The sequence below is a fragment of the Ascidia mentula genome, chromosome 8 (genome assembly GCF_947561715.1).
Source record: "Ascidia mentula chromosome 8, kaAscMent1.1, whole genome shotgun sequence".
NCBI classification, from domain to species: domain Eukaryota; kingdom Metazoa; phylum Chordata; class Ascidiacea; order Phlebobranchia; family Ascidiidae; genus Ascidia; species Ascidia mentula.
Window position 1 is genome coordinate 11,347,743 of NC_138573.1, and position 26,678 is coordinate 11,374,420.

General features: G+C 36.6%; 6 protein-coding genes across 7 annotated transcripts; 3 read left to right on the forward strand and 3 right to left on the reverse strand.

The window, feature by feature from the left end:
* Positions 1 to 1,126: 1,126 nt before the first annotated feature.
* On the reverse strand, positions 1,127 to 2,938 carry LOC145911814 (uncharacterized). Its single transcript, XM_082999251.1, has 2 exons — positions 2,591 to 2,938; positions 1,127 to 2,132 (listed from the first exon to the last, which is right to left on the reverse strand). Exons 1-2 carry the CDS (start codon positions 2,887 to 2,889, stop codon positions 1,727 to 1,729), a joined length of 705 nt encoding a protein of 234 aa, XP_082855377.1. The 5' UTR covers positions 2,890 to 2,938; the 3' UTR covers positions 1,127 to 1,726.
* A 1,281-nt stretch (positions 2,939 to 4,219) lies between these two features.
* On the forward strand, positions 4,220 to 5,880 carry LOC145911542 (2-acylglycerol O-acyltransferase 1-like). Its single transcript, XM_082998928.1, has 7 exons — positions 4,220 to 4,310; positions 4,366 to 4,553; positions 4,682 to 4,886; positions 4,949 to 5,029; positions 5,085 to 5,178; positions 5,270 to 5,469; positions 5,729 to 5,880. Exons 1-7 carry the CDS (start codon positions 4,220 to 4,222, stop codon positions 5,878 to 5,880), a joined length of 1,011 nt encoding a protein of 336 aa, XP_082855054.1.
* Positions 5,881 to 6,587: 707 nt separating this feature from the next.
* Positions 6,588 to 10,958, reverse strand: LOC145911949 (uncharacterized). The gene is made up of 15 exons (XM_082999378.1): positions 10,793 to 10,958; positions 10,335 to 10,504; positions 10,111 to 10,279; positions 9,860 to 10,042; positions 9,455 to 9,694; positions 9,208 to 9,321; positions 9,030 to 9,148; positions 8,653 to 8,709; positions 8,149 to 8,230; positions 7,934 to 8,025; positions 7,737 to 7,876; positions 7,514 to 7,642; positions 7,285 to 7,439; positions 7,027 to 7,178; positions 6,588 to 6,964 (listed from the first exon to the last, which is right to left on the reverse strand). Exons 1-15 carry the CDS (start codon positions 10,956 to 10,958, stop codon positions 6,773 to 6,775), a joined length of 2,160 nt encoding a protein of 719 aa, XP_082855504.1. The 3' UTR covers positions 6,588 to 6,772.
* Positions 10,959 to 12,559: 1,601 nt separating this feature from the next.
* LOC145911275 (adenosine deaminase-like) lies at positions 12,560 to 15,858 on the reverse strand. Its single transcript, XM_082998563.1, has 10 exons — positions 15,790 to 15,858; positions 15,108 to 15,169; positions 14,787 to 14,909; positions 14,587 to 14,730; positions 14,406 to 14,521; positions 14,196 to 14,323; positions 14,049 to 14,120; positions 13,688 to 13,857; positions 13,395 to 13,524; positions 12,560 to 13,221 (listed from the first exon to the last, which is right to left on the reverse strand). The coding sequence occupies exons 1-10, from the start codon at positions 15,811 to 15,813 to the stop codon at positions 13,123 to 13,125; spliced, it is 1,068 nt and encodes a 355-aa protein (XP_082854689.1). The 5' UTR covers positions 15,814 to 15,858; the 3' UTR covers positions 12,560 to 13,122.
* Positions 15,859 to 18,005: 2,147 nt separating this feature from the next.
* On the forward strand, positions 18,006 to 20,708 carry LOC145911659 (uncharacterized). Its single transcript, XM_082999067.1, has 10 exons — positions 18,006 to 18,193; positions 18,266 to 18,391; positions 18,450 to 18,651; positions 18,720 to 18,830; positions 18,893 to 19,090; positions 19,150 to 19,317; positions 19,443 to 19,605; positions 19,873 to 19,975; positions 20,131 to 20,242; positions 20,304 to 20,708. Exons 1-10 carry the CDS (start codon positions 18,032 to 18,034, stop codon positions 20,420 to 20,422), a joined length of 1,464 nt encoding a protein of 487 aa, XP_082855193.1. The 5' UTR covers positions 18,006 to 18,031; the 3' UTR covers positions 20,423 to 20,708.
* A 475-nt stretch (positions 20,709 to 21,183) lies between these two features.
* LOC145912727 (putative enoyl-CoA hydratase) lies at positions 21,184 to 23,869 on the forward strand. Of its 2 annotated transcripts, XM_083000296.1 has the most exons (8): positions 21,184 to 21,371; positions 21,824 to 21,997; positions 22,169 to 22,269; positions 22,384 to 22,413; positions 22,638 to 22,808; positions 22,866 to 22,989; positions 23,394 to 23,506; positions 23,569 to 23,869. In XM_083000296.1, exons 1-8 carry the CDS (start codon positions 21,236 to 21,238, stop codon positions 23,677 to 23,679), a joined length of 960 nt encoding a protein of 319 aa, XP_082856422.1. In that variant the 5' UTR covers positions 21,184 to 21,235; the 3' UTR covers positions 23,680 to 23,869. The 2 variants fall into 2 exon arrangements, with proteins under 2 accessions (XP_082856422.1, XP_082856421.1); XM_083000295.1 differs by lacking the exon at positions 22,384 to 22,413.
* The last annotated feature ends 2,809 nt before the right edge of the window (positions 23,870 to 26,678 follow it).

The window sequence follows — 26,678 nt, forward strand, 5'->3', positions numbered from 1 at the left end:
TGTAAATGGTGGGACAAACTGCGAATCGCAAGTAGCATCCGACTTTCCGAAATATATTTCGAAATGTTCCAACATGTTGCTTAAATAACGAACATGTTCATTCTTGACCCTTCTAGTGCGCTTTGTCAATGTTCAATTATTCCGCCAGGACTAAAGGTTACTAACATGACAAAGCGCACCAGAAGAGTCAGAATGAACACGTTCGTTATTTAAGCAGCATGTTGTTTTGGCAGATTTTTGACCCTTTTGGCCGACCACGGTTTGGACGGCCAGAATGGTCATAATTCGTCTGAATTAACACGTTGCTTATTTAACCAGCATGTGGTTATTAAGCAGCGTGTTACTTAAGTTTGTCGCTATGGTTCCGACTTTGCGTAACCAATGGGTCTGACGTCACAATGCTGCAGGTAAAAATAGGTTGAAAATGTATGGTTTAGATCAGTGTTTTCCAAATGGACCGCATTCCAGGTGGTACGCGAGCACCTTTCCGTAATTAGCGGATGTATAGTTCGAATTTAAAAAATCGTAATGAATTTCAAAATGTTTGAAGTTTTTTAATAAAATGCGTGTAACGCAACGGTAAATTATTCAGTGGGAAACATTTTACTTTTAGGCAAAGCGGAAATTGTCGAAGAATATAAGTACCAAGCACCAAAAAAAAAATAAACGTGTTACAAACAGCCCTGGGTGGGGGGGGATGGGGATATCATGGCCAAATTGCTGCCAGACCCGCTAGGGAGAGTTCTACCCGATTTGTCTACGTGAGAGAGAGGGAAAACTAGAAAAAGGCAAATCGTCCTCGACTTGTCTACGTTAGTCTTCTTTTCAACAGTTATGGTAAAATATGTAAATAATGCTTCATGAAAAGATTGGGCAAAAATGAATTGGTTTAGGAGTTTTCAATAAAAGACTCGTAGCGCCTCGGTGGCAACAAGAATCTGCCGAGGAATATAAAAATCAAACACCAAAAGAGAGATTTTACGTTTTGCAAGCCCTGCCTCTTAACACCTACAATGGGTTTTGGGCCCGCAATGTAAACATGTATCAAACGGCGTCATATGTCCGAATTGTTGCGTTCGCAGTATTTTGTGACTTGATTGTTTTCACCTAGTTGCAATAACATAATTTTCCCACACTCACGTCAACAACGGATGGACGATTGTCAATCATTTTTAAGTGGCCCTTATTAAAACTTTCACACACCTATCTTGTTTTCCAACGTGGTTGAAAGAAGTTTAATCGCAAGACTGAATACGCTCATTGAAATCTACAAAAAAAGTAAACCTCACAAGAAAAAGTATGGATAGCTGCTGCAGCTGAGTTTGGAAATAATTATTTATTGACTTAAGGTTGTTAACAAACTTGTTGAGAAGCTTCATATGTTTGAAAACACAACAAAGCACAAAACAAGCTAGCCATGTTTTTGCAATGATGCAGTTGTTGTAATTGCTGACAACCATTTTTGCTGACAAGAATAATTTTAATAATCAACACATTTTCTAGTGTGATGTACTATGCTCACAAATCATGGGCACATACTGGTATAAAGAATATTCATTAACAAAATGACAAGTGTTTCGGGCAGAAGAGTTTTACTTTAGTCATGATGCCATACAGTGAAAAATGTTTGTATACTGGTTTAAGGTGTATTACAAACATTATTTGATGTACCACTAATCATTTAGAGTCAGGAGCACTTATCATGAGCTATTTTAAACAAACTTGTTCATTTATTTGAGTATTTTGGGTCTGGAGCCAACAGAGAATCTTGCAAGTTTGAGTTCACAGGCTTTTCACTTAAGTCTTTGAAAGAAAGTAAAAATAAATGTACTCTAGTCCTTAGGTACCGCATGGTTTGAAAAGGGAGTAAATACCAAAGTTGTTGGCCAGAAATTGAAGCATGAATAGCTTTACCATTCCATTCATCAGTAATACTTTCAACCACTTCACAACCGTGTACAGTTTTTAACTTCAATATTAAATTTCCTGATCTTGTTATTGCCCTTGTATTGAAGAATGATTTGTAGCCAAGTTTATACTCATGGACAATTTGTATGAAATGCTTGTGGTGCTTTGGATCAAACTGGATGGTCTGACACTCATCTATTACTGTTGGAAGTATTGCAAAGATCCTGCAATAAAAAAATTGCTTATTGTTCAATAACACTAAATCATCAAAACTATAATGTAGTAGGAAATATTGTATAAACTCGGAACTTTCTGCAAGTCCTATTTTTCTCCTATGAACAAAGCAAATCTTCAATGCCAATTGCTATGTAACTTCAGTGTTTCAGAAGCACTTGTTAGGAATAGCTTTAAGATCATGTAAATTTACAGCTCATTGTATTGCATTATCACTACACAGACAGGTGTCCAGCATGTGTGATATTTATTAAACTAGGGCTTCTCAAACTAGGTTTATTTTGTTGCAGTACAAATTAGCTTTTGTGAGGGCAATTTTTAATGCCTTTAGCCAGGGACAAAAAAAATTATTTTTTAAAATAAGGTAGCTTTTACTAAAACAGGTTGTGGCCCAGTGTACCCATGGAATTGGACCACCCTAATCTATACTATTCTGTACACAACATACCTTTGAACCTCATTTTTTCCTTTACACAAAGTGTATGGATCTTCGTACGTTACTTGTTCATCAAACATATCATCAAAAATATTTTGTTCAATAACTTTCATTTCAATCAGTTCTTTCATTACTTCCACAATTTTTTGGCGCCTTAACATAACATCAGAGTCCTTTTCTTCAAATACATCTGACTCATACTGCTTTTCTTCACTTTTGTGGAACTTCCATTGGCAGTACAAGTTATTTCCAAAATAGATAGAGCAAGGAAGTGTTGTCGACACAGCCAACAACCTTAGGTATTTGTTCATTGAAATCACCAGTCTAAAAATTACAGAAACTATTATTCTACAACAAAACAGAAACTGAACCGGGTTTTGGTCACTGCAACACATGATAAATACAGATACCTTAAAAATTCGGACTTAAGTATAGGGCAGTGTTCGGTAACCATGGCTCTTGAGCCGCATGTGGCTCTTTCACCCTCTGATATGGCAAAAGCCTTTTGAAACACCTTCTGAAAGCTATCATGTGTGTTGACAACTGACGCTTTTTGCTGGAAGTTATTTCTAAATTCTCTTACAGAATTATTTTTATAAATTAGGTTATTTGCGACTTGTTGTCCATGAATGTGATCGACAAGGACTCGTTTTACTGATACACAATCGATTCATAGGCGATGTAAGTATTTTGAATGAAGAGTCAAACTTCTACAGGGAATTCCCCTGTATATTCACACTGCATGATTAGTACGAGAGTCTGTGTCGAGTTTTGCTAGGTGATTTGCGTATAGTTTAATTACGTTGTGAAATTTGAGCATGATGTGTCAATCAGGCAAACATCAATGAAAGGTTTTGGTTTTCCCTATGATTTTTTTCAAAAAATTGACGAATACGTTTATTTACCTATTTCGCAATCAGAATGCGATTAATAGTAGGCCTAATTTCTTGTGTTTTCCTGCGTCGCCATTCATCGGTTACGAGTTGGCCTACTTTGTGCCGTATATGTAGTCGATGCACTGTGAAAAGTGCTGGGGCTAGGATAAATGGAACTGATTTATAGTCTTACAAACCTGAATATGTCTATATGTTATGCTACTTGCTTCCTATTGATGATGGATTGTTAAATATTTTTGCCACTTAGGTTACAACCGTATTTGCACAAGAAGTGATAAAATTCTCCCGATTTGGATCACGCCCACTGCACGTGTTTTGGCAGCAGATTTAGCGGTGCTTTTATACAAAAAAAATGTTTCTTTGTATGAAAATATCCTTACATCGCTAAAGTTACATTTGGTTGCAATGTGACAAGCAATAATATGACCACGAAATTGTTAGATTGTTTTAAGATAGGCTATTTTGCTAAATTGTCATGATATCAGACAACGTTATGCCACGACAAACTTCGCATTCATCCGACTGCTGGATATTTCCTGGTTAATATTCAACAAGTCGTTCAGAGTTTGTTTGCAATAAGCTGTGGTACTTGTTCGCAAATCGTAGGCCTAGTTATATATGCTACATGTTAAGTAGTTTTACGAAATTGTCAATTAAGTGGTGGTCTAGCAGAATTTAATGTTTCTAATACTCAGGCCTACCTTTTAATCTTTTTGCAGATAAGCTGTGCAAATATCGGCAAAGAATGGTTACTTTTGCACCGTTTAGAATTCCTTTGGCGAGGAGGTTGCAAACACTTGCTGTTGCACATTTTCTATTTTGCTTTTTGCTGCTTGGTAAGTGATTTGTAGATTCCATAAATTTTGACATTTCACCTGCAACTTTGTTCAGGCCAACTGTGCACATTTGTTTGTTTGTACATCCTGTTGTTTACAAGTTATTGGATTTATCTTGTGCCCTTATACTTCATATTCTATATTTACGACTGGAATTCCCAAGAAGATGGGGGAACTAAAAGAAGCAACTGGCTCAGGAGCTGGCGTGTTTGGGCTTATCAAAGCGATTATTTTCCTGCAAGGGTAAGTGGTTATCGATAAAATGCAATTTGCTACAACGCTTGTTTAGTCGCAATGCTTATCATTAGCCTACAAATAGTATGCCTCGATGACGTGGTTCCTTTGTTTATTTTATTGTTTTTAATTATCAGTTGCACAAAACTGTGGAATTGGATCCAAATCTTAACTATTTATTTGGAGTGCATCCCCATGGAGTTTTAGCAGTTAGTCCTTTCATACACTTTACATGTAACGGATCTGGTTTCGATAGCGTATTTCCAGGGTTCAGAGCTTATTTGGCGATGCTTCCTTTTTGGTTTCGCATTCCGTTTTATCGCGAATACATTATGAGTGGAGGTAAAAGTATACCTAAAAGCGTTTTGATGTGGACGCACACATGTAATACGTTTTATTTAAAGGACTTATTTCTTCAAGCAAGAAGAGTATAGAGACTCTCATAAACAAACCAGGTGGAGGAAATATCTGCTGTGTTATTCCAGGCAAATTTGCAATATTTTTGAAAATATGACTTATTGAATTGTTTTTCGTCTACAGGTGGGGCCCCGGAAGCATTGCTTGCTCGCCCGGGTGATATAAAAATAATTCTTAAACCAAGAATTGGATTTTTGAAGGTTGCCCTTAAAAACGGGTAAATAATTCATAACTTCCTGAATCGTTATATATAGGCTTATCAGCATAACTCGTCTTGGTTTGCATATAACGGAATCCCGCTTGTTTAGAGTGCCGCTTGTGCCGGTACTCTCCTTTGGGGACCACAGCATTTGGGAACAGGCTGAGTACACGCCAGGAACATTGTCTCACAAGTTTCAAAATTTTTTGCTAAAGTACATGACATTCTGCCTCCCATCGTTTCATGCAAGAGGATTTTTTCAATACAACTACGGCATACTACCTTATCGAAAAAGCCTTCATACAGTTGGTTAGTTGCAAGTAAATGAATTATATTAAACCCAAGCGTAAGAAACATCAAAAGTACTCAATTGTCAATTTGGCAAAATAACATAGGCCTATGAGTACATAGGCCCTACATATGCGTTTTTTACACTAAGTTATATTTCACATTAAAACAGAATAGCAAAGGCAAGGCATATATTTAGTGTCAAAAGCAACTTGGCTTACATACTTAGACAAAGACAACATGCTGTTCTTTCGTCTTTTAGTTTTTAACATTTTTACAGTGGGAGAACCAATCTTTGTGGAAAAGAACTCAAACCCAACCAGTGAAGAATTATTTGATCTTCAGAGTTTGTATATCGAGAAGCTTAACAGTTTGTTCGACCAAAACAAAAGCAAATATGGGGATGAAAATTGCAAACTTGTTATAACATGAAGTGGAGCAACCACGGACAGCTGAATTAAATTGCAAGGCTGTCGTTGAGCATATTCAAACTGATCAATTCCGATCATGATTCGCAAAATCATCCACATTGTGTTTTTAAGTAACATTTAATAAACTAAAAAAAAACAATTTAAACAATGTGGTAATTTTCTTTGGTGTTTCTTACATTATCAACGTGTTCAGTTGTCTCGAATAAATTTGTGATTTATTACATGACAAATAAAACCAATAGCTGATTTTGATTTAAGTCGTTGTGTTGTAATAAAAATGTAGAAAAAATACTCTCCATAGCATTTTGCAAAACTAATTTAGTTCTGGGTGGTTTAAATGACCACAATGTAACGGTACAAGAAAATATTACTAATCAATTGGAAAAGTTTGCTAAAGATATAATTCTTGCAAATGTGAGGTTGTAAATTTTCAGTGCGTTTGATTGAAAGTCAATTTCGTCGCGCATGCATAAATTAAGAAAACTTATGGCTATAAAATATACTTAAAAAACGTCAGGCCATCTGTTATACATAGTGAGCTAGGTAGTACAATTATGGCTGCGATCAATAAAAACGTAGTCAAATTAAACGTTATAATCGAACATATTAAAATTTACTCATTAAATAATCGCAAACATATAGCCAACTTTTAATTAGTTGTTGTCAGACATTTTTGAAGTGTGTGACGGGTAGTCAGATTTACACAAACAAGTGATAGTTTATGTGAACAACATGTTTTCAAGCTTTTTTATCGAATTTATGGGGAAAGATGAAATGACGTATAAAAGCATACTTGATATTAAATCAACTAAAAATTGTCGATATGGCTCAAAAATGAAGAATTTGGCATCAATGACAGGCAAATAAATAACATTTACAAAATAAACAGATCGTCAACCCCCAGGTCTGCCATGCATCATCGAGCCTATTGTTGAGTAAATCCATTCTTGGTAGTGATACACATTGACATAAACACTAGGTGCTGCTCGTCCGCATGGCGAAAAACCAAAGGATGTTATCCCAGCCAAAAACCAGGGACAATCATCGGTACCACGTTTGCATGCCAATGACCCACCAGAATCACCCTAAAATGTAAAGAAAATGTTCATGTTCACAATACATATGACCATTTTTAAATCAAACCAACCTTGCAAGTGTCAGGGGTATTGGGTTGACCTGAGCCTGCGCAAATATTTTGCTCAGAAACCAAATAGGAAGGGTAAAAGTTCAAACACGCTAATACTGTTATTAAGGGCACTTTTGCTGCCTGAAAAACCTTTGCCGCACGTGACGAAGCGTCTGTGAAAGGTATTGGAAATATAGTTGACGAGAATGTATCTTTTTGTATCGTTTAAAACCTCTGTAAACAAATTGAAAAATGTTGGGGTAACAAATTAAAACTTACTTGTCTTTCCAAAACCCATAATGAAACATTGGTCATTCGTTTGTGCGTGTTTATTTCCCGGCAAACATAAAGTTTTGACGGAGTCTGATATTCGGGCGCGACGATTCAGTTTAATAATAGCGATATCATTGGTTGCATGTCCCCTGTTTGTTTCTCTAAAATATCAGTAAGTTTAGAATTAATATTTCTTATTTATTTAAAAAAAATTATAGCAAAACGTCACACATACGTGAAATTGGGATGTTTGGTATATGAAATCATGCTTCTTGTTTGAGTGGTATTGCCCGGTTTTGCTGTGTTGGTTAATCCGAGGAATACGTAGTTGTTTCGAAGGTTTTTCACAGACCCTTGAAAGTTTCTGAAAGAGAATTTATATCTGAATGAATAAACATTATTTCACATTCGAAAAAATAGTTTCGAATTTGACCAAGTTTGATGGGAAGTTTACTCACGGTATACAATGTCCCGCAGTCAAGATATATTCTTCCGCAATTAGTGTTCCTCCACAAATTTGGTTCCCTAAGTATAGCAAGGCGTTCCACGGGAAATCAGAAGCTTGAGCAGACTGTCCACAAAATACACGTCGAGTACCCTATGAAATATAAGCTCGTTATTCGCAAGTTGAGGGCTGACAAGAAATGTAACTCACAGTTTGACACCTTGGCACTTCTTCTGTAGAACAGCCGCACTTAATCGAAGACCGCAACGGATGTGGGCGAAATGCGAAGTTGTTTGAGCCACCTATAGAAAAATATAAAATAAACAGAAAGGCCGAAATAAACAGAAATGAATTCAACGGCAAAAAAAAACTTTCTTACAAAACGTGTAGAGATGTAATTATTTGACAACCCTTTGTAACAATACCTGATGGAGAACTTAGAGATGAATAAAAGTTTGATGATTTGGATTGATTGTTGGTTGTTGCGGGTTTTGTGTTGCTTGATTGCTAAAATTGAATGTTATTATTTATTAACATAAAAACTGAAAATAGTGAGGTATACGCATGTATGTCACCGGTATAATATGTTGCATTGACAATCACCAAGAAATGGAAAACTTTTAACACTCCTTATATGAGAAAGAATTTTATATTGTGTTTCGATCCTTTTGTTTACACTTGTAGTTGACAATAAATGTAACTAAATCAATGCCAGCTTAGGCCGGGTCCACACTCACGCTTTGCGCCGGCGGATTCTTTGTTTGTTTCAATGATCCGAGCGTACCCCCACACGCCGGCATATAATGAAACAAACAAAAAATCCGCCGGCGCAAAGCGTGAGTGTGAGATTAAAAAAATAACAAGAAAATTATCTTCGGAATGTTTCATCTTACACCCTACAGGGATACGATATATATATGTATACCCACCTTTGCTGCTTGGTTTGCAGGGTTTGCAGATCTTTTAAAGCACCAAGGTACATCCATCTAAACACAGTAAAACTGTTATTAAACCATTAAAATATGTTTATTCATTTGAAAAACAAATCATGCAATTCGAGGTGAAGTATGTTCATAATATTTTAATGACAACATGTAAGATAACAAATTATTGGAAAGCAACGAAACTCATTAGTAACAAGTTGTTAACATGAAATTGAGATATAAAAAATGCTGTGACGAATGACCAAACAACATATATGTAAATAATTTATCTTGTAGAAACATTTAAGCTCAAACCAATTTTTTTGACATAATTGATAATAAATTCAAGCGTCTTTGATACAAAAGTCTTTTAGTTTTTTTACCTGTGTCGAATCCCAGCAACAGGAATTGGAGAGGCAAGAATCTCTGTAAATGAAACCGCAATCAACTCGATTTTCAGGCGCAACGCCGCAGATTTCTAATCGTTTTACTTCTGTGGTTGCTATAAAAGAAGTAAAATCAGCCCAAATATTTTGATTGAGTAATTTTAGTGAGTTTTACCATTAAAGACGTCTCCTCTCTTATTCTCTTTGTCCTCACTTCCAACTTCAGGCGATGTGTTTAGTTGGTACTGAATGCTTGAATTTGGCTTGGTGCCGGAGATAATTTTAACAGCTTAAAAAATAAATTCACACCTAAGTTACATGAAGTGAAGGACACTACATTAGCATTTTGAAGGGGACCGAGTCACAGGTATTCCGACGCAAATTATGTGTAATATTTTGAAAATCTTTATCCTAAAACTTACATTTGCACTGAACCCTAGCACCAGTAGTGGTAGTTTTTTTTTTTGTCAAGTTGTTTGGGGAGTAGTACCACACCATATGGGAATTGGCATCAGGAAGACACCACTGAATCATCGAGCCAATGTGGAAAAAACCACTGTTGCACTTAAGAGTACATCGTGACAGAAGCTGATTGCCTTTGCTACACTGGAGTCTTCCGTTAAGAACGGGTGCCAATCGGTTGCATGCTTGAATTTTAGCAGCTGCAAAAAATCACCATAAATGTATGTTTTTTTTAGTCATGACAAAAAGCAGTCTTTGTTGAATAAAAATTCCTGCCCGCAAATCTATTTTCTTGAACTACTTTAACGACCAAATGCTTCCAGACAAATTAGTGTTAACCCGAAGCAGTTAAATATGTTTCTAACCTTTGCAAGAAAACGGTCCCCTTGGTTGCCATTTCCTAGTTACCGGATTGCACAACTTTTCGTCGGCGCCAACCGCTTTATATTTTGCATGACACGCTAACTTGCAAGTAGAGCCAGAAAACGAGCCATCAGTACAAATGATATTGCCGTTGGGGACTTCTGATATGTCATCTGGACAAGAATCTAAAACAAAATTTAGCAATTGAAAATATTAAGCACCACCAAACAGGATGTAGTTTATGTAATTATACCTTTGCACTTTAGATTTTGCCAATCGTGACATCCAAGGTTTACGGCTTTTGGTTCGAGAATTTGTGTTCCTTCAAACATATTAAACCTTGCATACGGAATGCCGTTGCGACACTTCAATGCACAAACTGACAAAAATCCATCTCTTTTAAGAATGCGCATGCTTTGATTCTAAAACAAGCAGTTATAAATCTGTAGCTAAACAATACATTGCAAAACAATTTACCCAAACTTGGCGCCCTTCCAAGCTTGATATACCATGGTTTTGGAGCAAAAGATTTAAAGCAACATCATTCACGTGATGTTCATTCCACATACAGTACAAATAAATGTAACCATTCGGTAGGGAAATGTGCCAAGCGGTCATAACTTTGCAATTTAACATGAAAAGAGAACCTGTTAAAATTTAAAAAGGAATATTTCTCATTTCAAAGTTTGACATATTTTAGCCTAATACGAAATGTGTTTTTTCAAACATTTAGGAGTAGCAACTTTCAGATGTATTTGTTATCTGCAACGTCCATATTATAAGTACCTAATTGATTAGAAGTAGATAAGGAACGCCAGTTGCATTTACATCAAACACCACATCAATTAAAGTGCTGAACAAGTAGCTTATTAAATTAAGTTAGGTATCACTGTGTAGAGTATGTTTTGAAGTATCACTTTTACGTATAAACTTACCATTTTGTGAAATGCTTGTGGATCTGATTGTGGGGTGGGCCAAATTTGAGTTAAATTCCCTTGAAGGAATTTGTAATGCACTGCTTAAATCGATCAGCAAGCAAAATGTAGTCACTAAATATGCCAACATACTTATTGATACTTCCCACTGCTTATCGATAATCATGTTGGTTTCGCAATATCATACCTTAAAATACAAATTCTGGTTTATGAATTTTTTCTGGCTTAGTTCAAATATACAATTCAACTACTAACTACAACTAAGTTGTTCAATTTGAACTTTATTTGACCACAAACACTTGATCAATTGTTCTTTGATTAACATTCACACAGCGACAGAAGCGTCATCTGACTGCGTTTAGCTCCAACCTGCTCAATTATATATGTATATATATGCGCGTGTGAATGAGCGGAACTTCGAGCAAGACTGTGTTATATTGCTGCAGGCAATTGAGTAATCATGGGAAAAAATTGGCCCAGTGAAACTGCGCTTTGTAAATCTAAAGGCAGTTATCATATGATGACAACCTATTCGTACAGTTATAATGTGTCCTTCTCAAGAAATGTACCAAAAAGGTAACATTGTAATGTAAATACAAAAGAAGATAAAACTACCAAAAAGGTAAAACTTTTTTAACAGGGGTTTAGGAAACAAATTTCCGTTTGACGTTTTCAGCATGTCAGGAGAAAACGTTTTGGGGGAATTTATAGCAGTTACGTAAATTATCATTCATTTTTTTGTTACGTTGTGCCCGAGAAATATATTTTCAGCATCACCTTTAGAATTCCCTAAGGCCAATCATTTACATCAAACGATTTCACCATTTAGCAATGGAATTATTTTCGTCACGAAATCAAGCTATTTCAGCAACACCTCGTTTGCGTGACACAAATGGAAAGTCAATTTCAAAACATTATAAAACCTTTAAAGCGAAACATGTTTTCAAAAAAATAAAAGCATTTTGACACAAGCTTTTATAATATTTTGAAATTTATTATTTAACTTACATATGGGTTTAAACAAAACCGTACGTCATTTTGCCACGTTAACGATTCTTTAATGGACGCATTCTCACGCATTATAGGGTTATATTTTCGTGTATTGACATAATCATGCGAAAAAGCTGCAATTTGTTGATTAATGTTTGCTTTTATAGGTAATTTCAGCCATAATTAAAACAAATCTCAAAATATTGCCAAAATTTGCAACGTAAGCATGAGCTTATTCGAGCAGGGGCATATCACGATCACTATGCAGTAGAATTATCTTCCAGGAAATCCCAACTTCACATTATTTTTCGCAAAAATGTATTAGCAGTTCTAAGGAGTCAAAGAGAGCTAATTAAATTTCAATTACTTATGGGAGCAAGTCCGCATTATAAGACATTAATCATAAGCTTGCAGAAGCACTTCAGTAGTTGGCAGTTTAATTAGCTTATGTATGGCCGACATGTCGTCAAAGGTGCGCAAATCCACGTAATAACTTGTTGCGACACGACACGCAGAAATTCTAGAATTGACAATTAGTAAAGGTAATGAATGGCTTCTCAAACTTATAGTTGGCTGTTTTCCGGCTTGTCGCTTAAGCACGCGTGATGCGGCACACTTCAAACGACTTTCTTCCGTTTCACACCATGTTAGTGAAATTACGAACATACCACAAAAATCTTGTTACAACAACTATCAAACGCCTGGCAACCGACAGCACCTGTCTTCTAGTAAAGACACGAGCGATAAAATTTAGCTTTTAGATTTTCACAACTTTTATTGTCTGGTACCTGATGTGGACACAACATACAGTTGCTTTGATTTAAACACCTGCACTACTGACATTATGCGGAAGTTGGCACACAATTATTACTATGGACAGTCCTTAAAGGGAGGCCTCAGGCGTTTTATAAACAGCGGGCTTAAGTAAGATTTGCGACAAAACTATAACTATAAAACACTTGAAGTATGTTCGGTTAGAAGAGCAAATGTGTAGGGGTAAGGGGGGCAACTAATATAAGCGCTAAGCAACAACGATACACAAGCCCTATCCAGACACAACGCACAAAAAAAGAAATTAAAACCACAATAGCGAGACAGTTCATAAGCCTTTGTCTTCACTTACAATGAGCGGTGCGTTATGTTCCAATTTCGCTTTTCCAAATCAATAATTGCATAATTCGCAACTGTTACACCGGGGTGGACGATAAAGCAGCGATATTTCTTCACATGCAGCGATAGCCTATTTATTATTTGGAATGTCACCGACACCATTACCTAACATTCTAATTAAAAACACAAATTGGCAATATTACACACCAAGGAAATTAAAGATAGAGCATTTAAAGTAAGTTGAAGCTTTCGTAAGCCCTTTCAAATTTTTCTATCATCCTAATCTTTACAGGTTCTTCCGCAAAGGAAGATTTCAAAGCCAGGATATTCTGAAACACAAAATACATATTGTAAACAACCTGATAACAAGTGTGGCCGCACTGTGGGTGACGATGTAAGCTCAATCCCCTTCAAGAGTTGGAAATGCTGATAAAATACCCTGGATATAGTAAATACCCATCCCGGTAATTAAGCATGTTTTAAAAGCAAATGAAGAATTTACCAGAGATTGAATATCTTTCAGTGAAAATCCAAAAGATTTCTTTGCAATTTCATACTCGTCAAAAATTGTGGTCATCTGAACACCAGGATCATCAGTGCTTAATGAAAAGTTAACTTTGTCTCTCATGAACCTGAAATGTATTTATTGCTTGGTAAAGATTTGTTTCGCATTTACATACATACAGTATGCACACGAGATGCGATGCTAGAAAAAATAACAGAAAACACATTTGATTTTGGAAGTAAAATTCAATTGTCAAATCTGATACACTCCATTACTTATTAGTTAGTTACCTTATCGCAGGATGTTTTGTTAAATCTGGACTAACAGATGCTGTGAGATAACTTGAACGAGGACATACTTCGAAGTGAACTTGCTTTGCCTTTGCCTCAGCATAAATAGAATCATTATCAACAACGTGATATCCATGGCCAATTCTTTGGGCATCCAATAAATTTATTGCCTAACCACAAAGTAAACTGAAAGGTTATTTTTGCATCTGCAATAAATTGTTCAGAAAAATTTATTTTTGCATCTGCTTATGCTAAACATTATTTAGTCTTGTTCAATAGTTTTGGTTTTGCAGTAAATTTTCAATAATCAATATGAGGATAGATTGTTAACCAAAACTGTCAATTTTTTCTAGTGATTTACCCTTTCAACTTCTTCGGCAGATCCATTTTCTCCGGCGTGACATGTTCTTTTTATTTTGTTGCGTTTGCAAAACTACATGACAATTTGAGGCGTTATTTTCTTTCACTAGCAGCCTAAAAACACAAGTTATAATATAACTTTTAGTACATGGAAGGCATCTTTGTGTCGTTGATCAAACAAATCTCCTGGCACTGTGTCTTCCCCCGCTATGTCGATTGCTACCACACCCATCGATCGGAATTCAACACACAATTTTGCAGTTTCCATTGACCATTCTGAGGGAAAAAGTCTGTATTTAATCAACGTATAAGTTTATATACTGATAAAGAAAGGTATATTTAGAAACACGTTAAGTACCTGGGAATTGCGAAATGGTACACAGTATCAGACGTACTTCGATATCAAACTTTGCCGAAGCATCAGACGTTGCGGAACATACGGCATCCACCACATCACGAGGCGTGACGTCACCTCTAACAAAATAAAGTAAACTTTCACGTCAGCATGAATTTATTACAAACTATTAAATACAATTTACCCATCTTTTGAAAAGAGCAACGGCTCTACAGCACTGTTGGCAAGCAAGTGCGGAGAAAAACGAAGTTCAAGGTAGGCGACTCCATTTTTTGACTTGTCCTCTATCGCCTCATATGTAATTCTTTTTATTGCATCCGTATCTCCACTTGAAAATAGTTCAAAGACGCTAATATTAAACAAAATTTAAATGTGCAAGTTTACCAAAACACTGGAGAAAATATCGCAAACGGCTTGAGGTAATGGTATAGATCAGAACAGCGGTTCAACGAGCATGACATTTTTAAAGTGTCTTCATCGTATGAAGGCAACCAAATACTCCGTTTTCTGAAAGAAAAGAAATTGCAATCAAAATACTTTCTCTGAATAACGAGCACAAAGATTTTACAATCGGACGTAAAATATGTGAATTTACTGGGAACGTACCACCATACTTCTAAATTGGTCTATTTACGGTGCAGATCATGCCACAACAAGATAGTATTTATGAGTGTGGCCTACATCATGGTTCACGATAAACCTTACTTTGCCAAGTCAATAACGGTTGTCAGTCGAAAACTTCCATCCAAGTGGCAATGAAGTTCTGCCTGTTAAAGAAATAAAACGATTATTTTTTGGTTTTGATTTTGTGTCATCATCAGTCTGACGTCACGGTGCAGCAGGTAAAGAATAGCCCAAAATGTAAATCCTTTTCGTGGAAAATTTTACGTTTAGTCACAGAAATATTGTTGAGAAATATAAGCAGTAGAAACGACAATTTACGTTTGGCCAAGGACAAATTACGGAAATTAACGGCAACCAGCACCTTAGGCAGATATTTGGAATAGAAGTGCGCTTTTACTGCGGCGATGAGTTCTCGATCTTTGCCTAAATTTTCACTTTTGGAGCCAGGCGTTTATGATCTTCGACGCTTCTGTGCTAGCCAAACGAAGGAATTACCGCTACTTTACAAGCGTTTTGTTAAATAACTTCTATATCTAAACCATTACATTTTTAACTGCAGCATTGTAACGTCAGGCCCATTGACGCGAAGTCGGAACCATGATATTCATGGATTTGTAAATAGGCCCTTAAAATGCGAAGTATTCTGGAATGAATGAACATTCAAGTTGTTGAGAGTACAAGGGCAATTGTCGACAAAACACGAGAAAAACTTTCAGCTATCAATGGTGATTGGGTTGTTTGGTTACATAAACTAACAAAGCACCTTTGGAAATTTAAACTCTTCCATGTAGATTTCTCGGCACCAGATCACACCTTTCTACTAAAATCAACTGGAAAAGTAAAAAAAATGATTAAGGAACAACAGTAGTGCTGTACATCATTCATAAAGCTAAACAGGAAGTTTCGTTTCTTGCCTTTCTACTTTATACATGAATCATCTGTGTTAAAGTGCTGTTTTAAGCTGACAGGTAACCCACGGTATTATCGCAAAAAGTTACAAACATTACATTTGATGTGTGTGTATGTATTAGCCTAGAACATCTTTCTGGAATACAAAGCAAACAAAGCAACGTCGGCAGCACCTCAGCACAGTGTTGTGGGTGTGTCAACTCAGCTGTTTGAGCAACACGTGCATAATGTATGTGCTAAAACTACTACGCATGAGTGCGGAATGTTCCGCACTAGAGAATTTTACATAATGTTTTTATGGTATTGTTACGTATAATGGTTTTTGCTCGAAGTTTAGACCCATCCTCTTTGTTTGTAAACTGAAGAACTTTTGCAGCCGTTTTTTTGTGACCAATCGTATGTACAAACAACCAATTTCTTAATATTGTGTTAAATCAACATTTATTTCGTAAATACAAGTTTCGCTAAAAAAAATCATCATTAGTTTTTAAAAAACAGAAAAGACAAAGGCCTTAAATTGTCCAACAATACAAGCTGCTGTGGTCAACTAAATATCAAAATCAAAAACTCCGAGCCACTAGACAAGCACAGCGTCTTCTGGCCAGATTGGCCAAAATCGGGCACGCTTGAAAGGGGATCCGACACAAAAGATAGCGTTGCGCGCATCGAATACTGGGCCCGTAGTTTATCAGGCACACCAAAAAATCACATCCCTGAGTGTTGCTTTCGATAATGGGGCAAGAGTCGTCCCGACCCAACGAAAACTAATACATAATTATCAGGACAAAAAAAGGAAACCCGAAAATCACAAACAATTTGTTTTTCCCCCTCCCTGAATTTTTGTCTCCTCTCATCTATGGCTTGGGTCCAAACGTCATAGTTCGTACAAAGGCGGTCAGCCGATTGTGTTGTGGTTCCGAAATTTTGACACAACAGTGCACTTTTTCTGCAGCCGTTTAAGATTTGCCATAGTATTATTAATCTTTATTTGAAAGGCGCATCCTTACAACCACCCCGTATACAATGACTTTGTTTGTGGTGGTTCACGAGTTTGTAGTGGTGTGATCTCCTACTGATAAAATGTTCGCTTAAAGACGAAACATACGTTGAGAGTCCAAATGCGAATCACGTCAATGTGAATTCCAGAAAAATGTGTCGGGTCGCGATAAAGCTTTTTTTTTGTCTTTGAAACTTTCGTCAAAATTGATTATTGCACAACACGATTTTGCCCTTCTAGTAGCTTTCAGCAGTTAAGTGGAGTCTTAAACCGAAGTTTACATAAATTGCTACTATGAGAGCTTGTGAGTTTTGAAAGGCGCCTCGTTATGAGGTTTTGCAAAAGCTTTGCTGCTGGGCCACTTATGTTATGTGTGTTTGTATTGGGTTTTTGCAGTTTAATACCGGTTGTGTAGTACAAAATCTTGCTGCCCATTTCCCTATCCGCGCGTTGATTCTTTTCGAGCTTATCTCACTGGAGTTTAACTATGCAGAATCAATGTTTCTTAACTTTTTGAAGTTCTATTGTTCCGTTTAGCAAAACCTTACCAGCTTTTACCCTAAAGTTTCTGACTTTACCCTTAATGGCTTGTGTCACAGTTTAACATATATACGCTTTAATTTCTCTGAAAGCTGTTCAGTCACCGGTTGTTAAGTTTGCCTCGCAAATATTGTCACAAGTTATATACTGTTATATGTGAACAATTTATAAGCAGAAGAATCAATTAAAGACTTGCAAAATACCCACAAATGACAAACCTGGGTTTATGTAACTAACGCACCATATAATTATACATTGTGTCTGTATTTTGAAATCGGGGTTCATGACTTCATGTTGATGAAAGTTTTCAATATGGCTTTGATGTAAAATCATGGACAGGACTGGACATTACCTGGTCTGACATGTCTGTTTTAATCACTTTCAACAAAGCTAGAATATGCCTTGAGGCGATATACGCCTTCACTGTGAACACGTAAGACTTGTATTACAAGTTGGTCTTCAGAAGTTGTTGGAGCAAATAGTGTAGAAGCAGTTGTACAAGGTTTTATCATCGTTTATTCACACAGAAACGTATTTCAGGTTAATATAGACGAATACAATGAGGAAATTGATGCCCATTGCTTCTTTATTGTGTCTGTTCAGTTTTGTGAAAGCTCAAATCAGCAATCAATATAACCCAAGTTCAAGTAATCGTGCTACTTTCATTGCCAAGAAACTTTACACAATGAAACACTTGGAAATGAATCCCACCTCTGTACAGGTAAATACACTAATTTAATATTATAAATAACGTATTTTACGTTGTTTTTACCTACATGTTGTTTTGTTTTAGTTGCTGAAAAATCCGATTTTCAGCTCAAAGAATATTCCGCACTACGACATGGTCATGTTGTCCTATTATCCCAGCCAAATAAAGTACATACCAGATGTCGGCAAACATTTCAATGGCACGTTTGAGGTTGGACATTTAAACTGTTGTTCTGAGAGAAGCAAAAAAGTAACTATTTCGTTCACAGAAAATGCGGTCAGAAACCAAAATCGTAACAGACGAAAACATTTTAAGTTATCCCAACAGTGTTGGTGTCCTTCCTCAAGCTACCATTGACAAACAACCAAAGTATGTTTGGTGGATTGCTACCGGAATGTTTGGAAAAGAATCTGGTTTTACTTCAAACGAAGGAAATATCTATTTACTCGACATGACCACCGATCGTTGGGGTAGGAAACCTTAATATTTTTTAGGATATTGTGTGTCATGTATTTAAATGGAACGAACCAATTCATAGAGCCTGTGTCGATATACAAACAAAAGCATGCCGGCTTTTCACATGTCGAATGGTTTGACATGGATTTGGACAAAAAAAAGGATTGTATAACAATACAAGGAAGTTTTAATCGTGAGTTAAATTGTAGTAGAAGTACATTTTGTTTACTTACGATGCATAAACATTGCTGACAGGCGCTAAGCTTATATGGTTGAGGCAGCCCAGAAGTGCATCAGGTTCTTGGACTCCCCAGCCTATATCCAACGTTACAGACGTGGGAGGAAACGATTTTCGCGTAATGAGAGTAAAAAGACTTAATTCAAAGAAAAAAATAATGCTGATAATAGTTGCTGGACGGAGAAATGGTCACCTTACCGCATTTTGGGTCAACGGTAAGTACGTTCTCATATTGTTATTTTACAAAAGCGCATTACTATGCTACATTATACAGATCCTGATAATGACTGGACACAAACATCCCAAATCCGATCGGTTGATATTGCTGGGGGAACTCCTGATTTGTTAAGCGACTCTTTTGTAAACGTTGAAATTGTAGATTTAAATGATGACGGAATTCCAGAAATTTTAACATCTGTTGCCGCTTTTGCCAACACTCCTGGTACGAAAACATTTGTGTGTGGATAGTTGTTGTAGGACCAACATAAACTTAATGGTCGGTTTCGTACAAATTTAGTGATGTCGTTATACATCTTCTAACAATTTTTACATGGCATTGGTTATTAGGACGGATTGTGTCTTTCCAATTACCCAAAGGTGGGTTTGATCCCCAAAAGCCTTGGAGGAGAAGAACGTTATTCGAGTTTCCTGTGACTGCCACTAACTACGGTCTAATTTTTCCTGGGCCTGCTTCAGTGTTTTACGTTCCACGTTCTTCGAGTCAGGCGACGTAAGCTTCAATAAGTTATATGAACAAAAACAACTTAAAAAGTGAAAAATCACTATTAATTTCCATGGTGTTTGTTTTTCTGTGATTCGCTGGACAGGAGCTTTTAGTCCTCTTCCAATGTGTTATTTGTAAAGATATCGTTTTGATTTGATTTTTCTCTAATAATGCTCAGTGTGCTATTCTCAAAAAAATGGCCAAACTTGTTTTTATTTGAGCAGTTTTTCAAAAAAAAAAACAATTATACACTGAACTAAAGTTACTTTTTAGGAAAAAGCCTCATATTTTGATATCAGGTGCAAGCAAAGGTGATGTGTATGTTTTGAGGCCCACCTCTTGGAGTCCACGTATTTGGACTTACGACATACAAACTGTGAGTTAACCCTCGCTGTTCCTCTGTGAGTTTAAATGCAGCTTAAACAAACAAATCGAACAATAAGCCATCGTACTGTGTTTTTTAAAAATCTTTATCTTGTATACGATATAGGTACTTTAAGTGTTTTCAATCGCGCTTCTTTGCTTTTACAGATACACTCATCTGCAACGTCGGCAGGAATTCCATATGCAATAGATGGGGATGGGGATGGAAAAGTAGAAATACTTGTTCCATCTGGAAAGCACATTAGTATTTTTAAATACAGTAAGTGAACATCTCCTGGTTCACCATATAAGCTAAAATATAAACATAAATCTGTTTTTAGTGCTTTCGAGCTCGTCAGAACGACTTGTTTGGAATTCGGTGGTTTTGGCAGCAGCCACAGTTTTTGCCATTTTTTGTGATCATTTTCCGACATGTTTATTTAATGATTGTCGATTATAAGGTCAAAATGCCCTTTTCTCCAGTTTGTTTTATTGTTTATGCAAACTCCATTATTGCAAAACGTATAATATTCAAATAGTGGATTCACAGTAATTTCACAAGAGGGGCCTTTCAAACGTTATTGCAACAATGGGAAGATTGACGAAACCTGGTGTTATACCTATAGTGCAACTACGACCGACACACTTTTCGCAGTAAAAGACATATTGTTAAGATATGCCTATCTTTTTTTGCTTTTTTGCTTTTGAATAAAGGACATTTTGTGATCGTTATAGAGATGGCGTAATAAACAGTCAAAAATGTTGCGCAGCAAGTTGCATGCAAAACGTTGCGCAGCAAGTTACTTGCAAAACGTATTTGCTGGGTGAAGTTCGCTGAGTAAGTCTTATTTTACCGTTCTCTCTTTTAGTTTAGATAAAATTTGTTTCATATGTTTCAACTAGAGTCCGGGTATTCCTTGGACAATATGCTATGGGAAAAGAAAAAAATTAAACGGCAAAAATGCAAAAGAACCAGAGTTTGCTATTGTGAACTTAAATTTCAAGGTGGCAGTGGTGCAAAACACAAGCAACCCCTAAAGAAAATTATATTCTTGTTTGCTCAATCGCTGCTACTATTGTTTGTGAGAACAAGATCGCACATTCTGTTTTGAAATAAATTTGCTTTGCTTGTGATGCGAAAGGTTTGCCCAGCAAACCAAATCTATGTTTGTTGCGCTACGGGGACTTCCCTAATGGTTAGCTTGGTGTGTTTGACGTGCATGTGCGAGGTTTTGTTGTTTAAAATTATTACCGCAATTGTTTTCCTCGACTCATGGAAGGTGCCGTAGTTCGCTTAGTGTGTAGACGATCCTTGCCAGGCTTTCAAAGGCGTGGTTTCAATTTCAAGCAAGATTTATCAAAACGGCCATGGCTTGTTCGGCATCTCACGATTGACGCAGAATCAGCAGGTGTGTTAATATGGTGGCTGATAAGTTAAATGATATAATGTAAACAAACTACAAATGCTATTGTCAGACGAATAAAACTGAATTGATAAAACGAAACGGAAAAATAAATTTACATGAAAGATTCAACAGTGTAAGACAAGTTCTAACAGTAGATTTGCATTTTTCCTTTGTATGATGATGCTTTTTTTATTCTGACCTAAACCATTTTTGTCTTTTGTGTATGAGTGTTTACGTGCAAAATGTATGATAAAAAATATAAACAAATGTTATGGATGCTATTTCAATTTTTTTTTATAATTTCCCATCATTATATCATAGTTCAAGGATATAATTTCCCAGGGATGGCAGCTGAAGCGATTATTTAGCAACTAGAGTCTCAAAAATGACGTTTGCCATTGATTTTTACTTTTTTGCAAAATCTGCCTGAAATTTATGCTGCGGCAATTATACAGAACCTGCTATAGACCCAGTAACAATAGACAAACGTGGTAAAGTGACGTTGATTGGCCTGAATCGCCCAAACTCCAGAAATGCAGTGAATCAAGACATGGCTCGACAGCTGACTGTTGCCTTTCAAGCTTTTGAGGGCGACACACAGAGTAATGTAGCAGTGCTTCATGGAATTGGTAACTAAAAGAAATTTGTCACACATTATGTATTTAGCAAGATATATTATAAAACTATGGAGTACAATATTTCTCTATTTTCTTAAGAACCTGACCTTATTGTGATTTATCAATAAATTTGTAGTTTTATAAAAAAACAGTGGATTTATAAATGATTTTAATTACTTAAAGGAGAACATTTTTGCGCCGGATTTGACCTAAAAGAACTTGCAACCAGCAGAACACTTTCAAGTGCAGAAACCAAAAGACATATCAGGGTGTTTGAAGCGATGGTAAAATGTTTGTTTATGATACAGAAAGTATTGTGTCGAAAATAAATAAATTTTGGAAAAAAAAACAATTAAAATGTTTTTTTCACAATATAATAATTTGGTTTTCATGTACAGCCTAGTAATCATATCCAACTTACTTTGGAGGTAAGGCTGTTTGATAATCTTTCGTTTACAAATTGTTTGTATGTTATTTGGCATGAAAATACAGAAGGGTGTTGCAGAATTGTATTACCTGCATGCTCAATGAAAGTTTACACTATGGTTTACGTTTGACTAAAATAAAAATTTAACATTTATCAGGCTGAAAACTTTATTAGCAGGTGTTTTGAAACTTATTTGATATTGTTTGGCATATGTTGTTTTTACAGGGGCCTACACATTTGCATATATGTAAGCCAGTAATTGCTGCAGTAAATGGATATGCAGTTGCAGGCGGCCTTGAACTTGCTTTACTGTGTGATCTCAGAGTATTTGAGAAATCAGCACAAGTTGGTATGCTCAACAGACGCTTTGGGGTACCCTTAATTGATGGTGGAACGGTAAAAATTATTGTAATAATTTATGATTTCTTTAACATTAACCTAATATTTTCACAGGTCCGATTGCCAGCTATTGTTGGGCTGTCAAATGCCCTTGATTTAATTTTAACAGGACGTTTACTGGACACAGATGAGGCAAAATTAATGGGAATAGCAAACAGAGTAACTGATGATGGAAAAGGTTAGTTTTAATATTTAACAAGGCTGAACAATATAGAAATATGTTCCTCTCCTGTGAGAGGCCTATGCACACAAATTGGAAACTGTTTGACTTCCAAGACAAGCATCCCACAATTAACATGCAAAACATACTACCTTTTAGTAAGCAATATGTGCACACTTTGCAGAAACGCTAAAAACATGCAAATTGTAGTTCGCCAGGTAAACCTGGACCAAAAGGCAACACAGAAAAATGTTAGTAAATTTCTTGCATGTTGCTGTAAAACTTAATTGTTCCAGTCATGAATCAAACTTTCTGTAACAAAAAGGCAATTGCCAACTGGTGCAATGCTTTTGTTGGCGGTATTTCCGTTTCGGATGTGTTGTTCAAAGCATATGCTGCATAAACGTTTGATGTGGTTTAAGCACTAGATGCTGCTGTGGAACTTGCCAAGGAAATTTCCGTTTTTCCGCAACTATGCCTGCGTGCTGATAGAAACTCCACCTACCATGCTGTGTTTCAGTGCGATTCCATGAGGGTTTGTCTATTATTAAAGACAGTTACATTGTTTCTGTATCTGAAGGTGTAATTTGTTTACAGGGTGCTTTGAATTACGAACTAGAAAATGCGATTGACGTCCTTGATCAAGAATCGATTCCAGGGGCACAAAAATTTTTAGATGGTGTTGGTCGCAAAGGCGTGTTTTTGTGAAATGTTGGCAAACAGTTCTTTGGTTTTATTTTCTTTTTTAATTCTACTTCAATTCTACTAATTTTTATGTTTCTTTCGTGTCATCAGGGAAGTTTTTTTTATTGAACGGAGGTTTTTATAGAGCCAAATGTCGATCTAATGTTATTTTTCGTGAATGGTTATTTTAAGCACTCTTAAGTGAGAATGTGTGAGCAGTAAAATAATAAAGTTGGATGTTCCGTTGGTTCAAAATAGTTATTTTTCGAAAAGAATTCTTTTTCGTGGATGCAAAATTCGATATAGCCTAATAAGAACGGACACCATTGAAATGTTTTCAGTTATTTTTTCTAGTACTTCCGTTTTGCTTTTAGCAAAAGTTCTATAAATATAAACATTTATTCCTAAGAAAGTTTGTGGCAATTTTATTCACCCAAATCTTTTACTTCAATCCTTAGAAACACGACAGTTTGACACCCCGCTGATAGCCAATCTTAGTTGAATATATCAGGAAACAGATTGTAAAAATATATGACAAGATTTATCGGCAAACATTTTTATTTTGCACGAAAAGTTACTACCCCCTGCAGCGTACCAAGTGAATTCGGTCGGCTGATATGCTGAAGCTAAAGTCTGCTTGCGTGCTCTTGCTGTTATGCTAAATTCGACTCCGAGAGCAGACTTATTTATTTAATTGAAAGACACGTTTGCAATGTCAGGCGGCGTAACTTTAACATGTTTCAAGCGCGTTAGTGACTGAGGGTGTAACTTCTACCGCGTGCCAGTTCTTAGTTAAGTGACCAAGACTAGTTGGTTGACAAAGTAAAATGACAGAGAATGATAACGAACTTGTGCGAGTTCTGCCGGAAAGCCTAACACCGCCTGCAGCCTTCGGTTCGTCTGTGTTCCAAATGTGTGAAGGATTAAGTAGGAAAACATGCGTGTTGCTACACTCACTATGAGCACCAATGTGGTCAAGAAACCCTGGTGCGCAAGAGCACAACCTGTCAGACGACCTTCGCATTTACGTAACACCGTAATCCGACAACGCAAAAGTTTTTTAAGCGTTAAATACGAGTGCTTTGATTACCAAGTGAGGACCTGTGCAATGGGGCGATCCTGCCTTCATGCGATGGCATGAAACATTTCCACGTTTCTCAACATTTTATAACATAAGATTTAATAAATGCAAAAAGCTTTTCTGATTAAAGGTGTTGTAGGTGAATTTTCCATATTAACCCGGAATCGATATTTATATATAAACTCTGAATGTTCAATACTTCTCCGATCGTAAGTTTTTATTGACCAATATTAATGGCGAAGTCGCCTCATTCCAACCCTTATCCCATACCGACACCATAACTTCCTTATAGCAACTCCTCGTGATCAGACGTAATCTAACAATACCTTAGTCTGGCAACGCAAAAGTGCTTTAAGTATAAAGATTGAGATGGTTACCCATAGGAACCAAAATTGCAAGGCCGAAAATAGCTAACAATTGCTGAACGTCCCTTTAAACTGTCTCTTTGCAGAATTAATTGGCAAACAATTTAAACCCAATTTATTATCAGACTTGTGGGAATAAATCCCAATTGGGTCTCCAGGTACCGGGTTTGCAGAAAGAACACACGCCGTTAATCTGACTCCTAAGACTATTAAAAACATCTGCCGAGAACTGCCTTTACGAATTTTAATTAGCGCAAAAACAAACGACAACACATACCTTAGATCAGTGCTTCCCAACCTTTTTCAGTTCGCGACCCACTTTTAATGCAAGTTTTATTGTGCGACCCACAATGAGATATGACCAAACGATTAAAAATCATTATAATGCAATAATTTCGTGATCTAATAGAAAACTGTAGCATTTAGAAATGCTTCGCGACCCACCTGAAATAGCTTCGCGACCCATTGGTTGGGAAGCACGCGTAAGCACTCGATGCAGCCTTCTCCTCACGATTTTTCTTACAGTGTGCGCGTAACTTGGGCCTCTTCGCCTAGTGAGTTCTCTGTTCTCGTTCTTCCTTAGCTTAAGGCCGTGGCGGTCTTTAAAATATCATCGAAATGAGAAAAATGCGAATATTTACGGATTATTAAAAAACGTCGATGTGAAATTAAAACCGCATGTGACAATAAAAATGGTGAAACTGGAAAAACTTTAGCCTCCATTCAATGCACTGCATTTATATTACCACCATCCCTAAATCGTACTCTGCCTACCAATATTAACCAGTGTCTTTTTCAAATATTCCTCGATTCATTGTTGGGCCACTATTGCAGTAGTGTGCCATTTACCACATCACATACCCTCTACTACAGTGCTTTTCAACCATTTTGACATGTGTCCGCACTTTTTTGTAGCACGAAAATTTCATCCGCACAATGCGGCCCAATGAATTAAATGTTTATTATAAGTCGGCTCTTCTGGCTAGTTGAAGTTATAACATTTCGGCTCATTTCGTTACATCCTGATAAGAACTGTTGCATATAGCAACCGAAACTTCGGATGCGTAAAGAATATTGCCACAAGCAGTAGCTATAACCAGATACTGCCGGCTGCAATTTCACAAAGGAAATTTTGCAACACAAGAGTGAAGAAAATTTAGTTGTAGAGAAACTAACTTATAACCTTATTTACTATCAGGTAAGAGTTTCCTTCGGCGATGTAAACCGCTGTAAAGAGTGAGTTGTAATCTGTAACGGCAGAATTTGCGCGTCTGGCACCGCGCCGTCGTCACACCAAGAAGGAATGTCAATTCCCGAAAACGCGTGTATTTGCCACACGGGCACAAGCACTTGACAACACGTACGAGGTACACGTACAAGAATAGGAACACGAGCACGGACACGAGCAAGAACACGGTTTTCTGTGAAGAAAACGTACACTATGATTCCAGTTAAGCAATGTTAATAAAAATACCCTTACCGGAGTTTTGAGCCAGATCACACGAAACATCAACAAACTAATCCGATTAATATTTCTTACAGCAACTTATTCAAATAGAATTAAGGCAACTCTAGCT

What these genes read in the sequence shown, in the direction of transcription:
- LOC145911814 (XM_082999251.1), bottom strand. Translation starts at nt 2,889, where the DNA reads ATGAACAAATACCTAAGGTTGTTGGCTGTGTCGACAACACTTCCTTGC. An exon ending in GGAAAAAATGAGGTTCAAAG is followed by an intron (nt 2,133 to 2,590) that starts GTATGTTGTGTA and finishes TTTTTATTGCAG; the next exon opens with GATCTTTGCAATACTTCCAA.
- LOC145911542 (XM_082998928.1), top strand. Translation starts at nt 4,220, where the DNA reads ATGGTTACTTTTGCACCGTTTAGAATTCCTTTGGCGAGGAGGTTGCAA. An exon ending in GCGATTATTTTCCTGCAAGG is followed by an intron (nt 4,554 to 4,681) that starts GTAAGTGGTTAT and finishes TTTAATTATCAG; the next exon opens with TTGCACAAAACTGTGGAATT. An exon ending in CGAATACATTATGAGTGGAG is followed by an intron (nt 4,887 to 4,948) that starts GTAAAAGTATAC and finishes TTTTATTTAAAG; the next exon opens with GACTTATTTCTTCAAGCAAG.
- LOC145911949 (XM_082999378.1), bottom strand. Translation starts at nt 10,958, where the DNA reads ATGATTATCGATAAGCAGTGGGAAGTATCAATAAGTATGTTGGCATAT. An exon ending in ATCTCTAAGTTCTCCATCAG is followed by an intron (nt 8,026 to 8,148) that starts GTATTGTTACAA and finishes ATTTTTCTATAG; the next exon opens with GTGGCTCAAACAACTTCGCA. An exon ending in ACTGCGGGACATTGTATACC is followed by an intron (nt 7,643 to 7,736) that starts GTGAGTAAACTT and finishes ATTCTCTTTCAG; the next exon opens with AAACTTTCAAGGGTCTGTGA.
- LOC145911275 (XM_082998563.1), bottom strand. Translation starts at nt 15,813, where the DNA reads ATGGAAGAGTTTAAATTTCCAAAG. An exon ending in CTGCCGAAGAAGTTGAAAGG is followed by an intron (nt 13,858 to 14,048) that starts GTAAATCACTAG and finishes CTTTGTGGTTAG; the next exon opens with GCAATAAATTTATTGGATGC. An exon ending in ACAAAACATCCTGCGATAAG is followed by an intron (nt 13,525 to 13,687) that starts GTAACTAACTAA and finishes AATACATTTCAG; the next exon opens with GTTCATGAGAGACAAAGTTA.
- LOC145911659 (XM_082999067.1), top strand. Translation starts at nt 18,032, where the DNA reads ATGAGGAAATTGATGCCCATTGCTTCTTTATTGTGTCTGTTCAGTTTT. An exon ending in CATGACCACCGATCGTTGGG is followed by an intron (nt 18,652 to 18,719) that starts GTAGGAAACCTT and finishes ACCAATTCATAG; the next exon opens with AGCCTGTGTCGATATACAAA. An exon ending in TACCGCATTTTGGGTCAACG is followed by an intron (nt 19,091 to 19,149) that starts GTAAGTACGTTC and finishes TACATTATACAG; the next exon opens with ATCCTGATAATGACTGGACA.
- LOC145912727 (XM_083000296.1), top strand. Translation starts at nt 21,236, where the DNA reads ATGGAAGGTGCCGTAGTTCGCTTAGTGTGTAGACGATCCTTGCCAGGC. An exon ending in GATTGACGCAGAATCAGCAG is followed by an intron (nt 21,372 to 21,823) that starts GTGTGTTAATAT and finishes GCAATTATACAG; the next exon opens with AACCTGCTATAGACCCAGTA. An exon ending in AGTAACTGATGATGGAAAAG is followed by an intron (nt 22,990 to 23,393) that starts GTTAGTTTTAAT and finishes ATGTGGTTTAAG; the next exon opens with CACTAGATGCTGCTGTGGAA.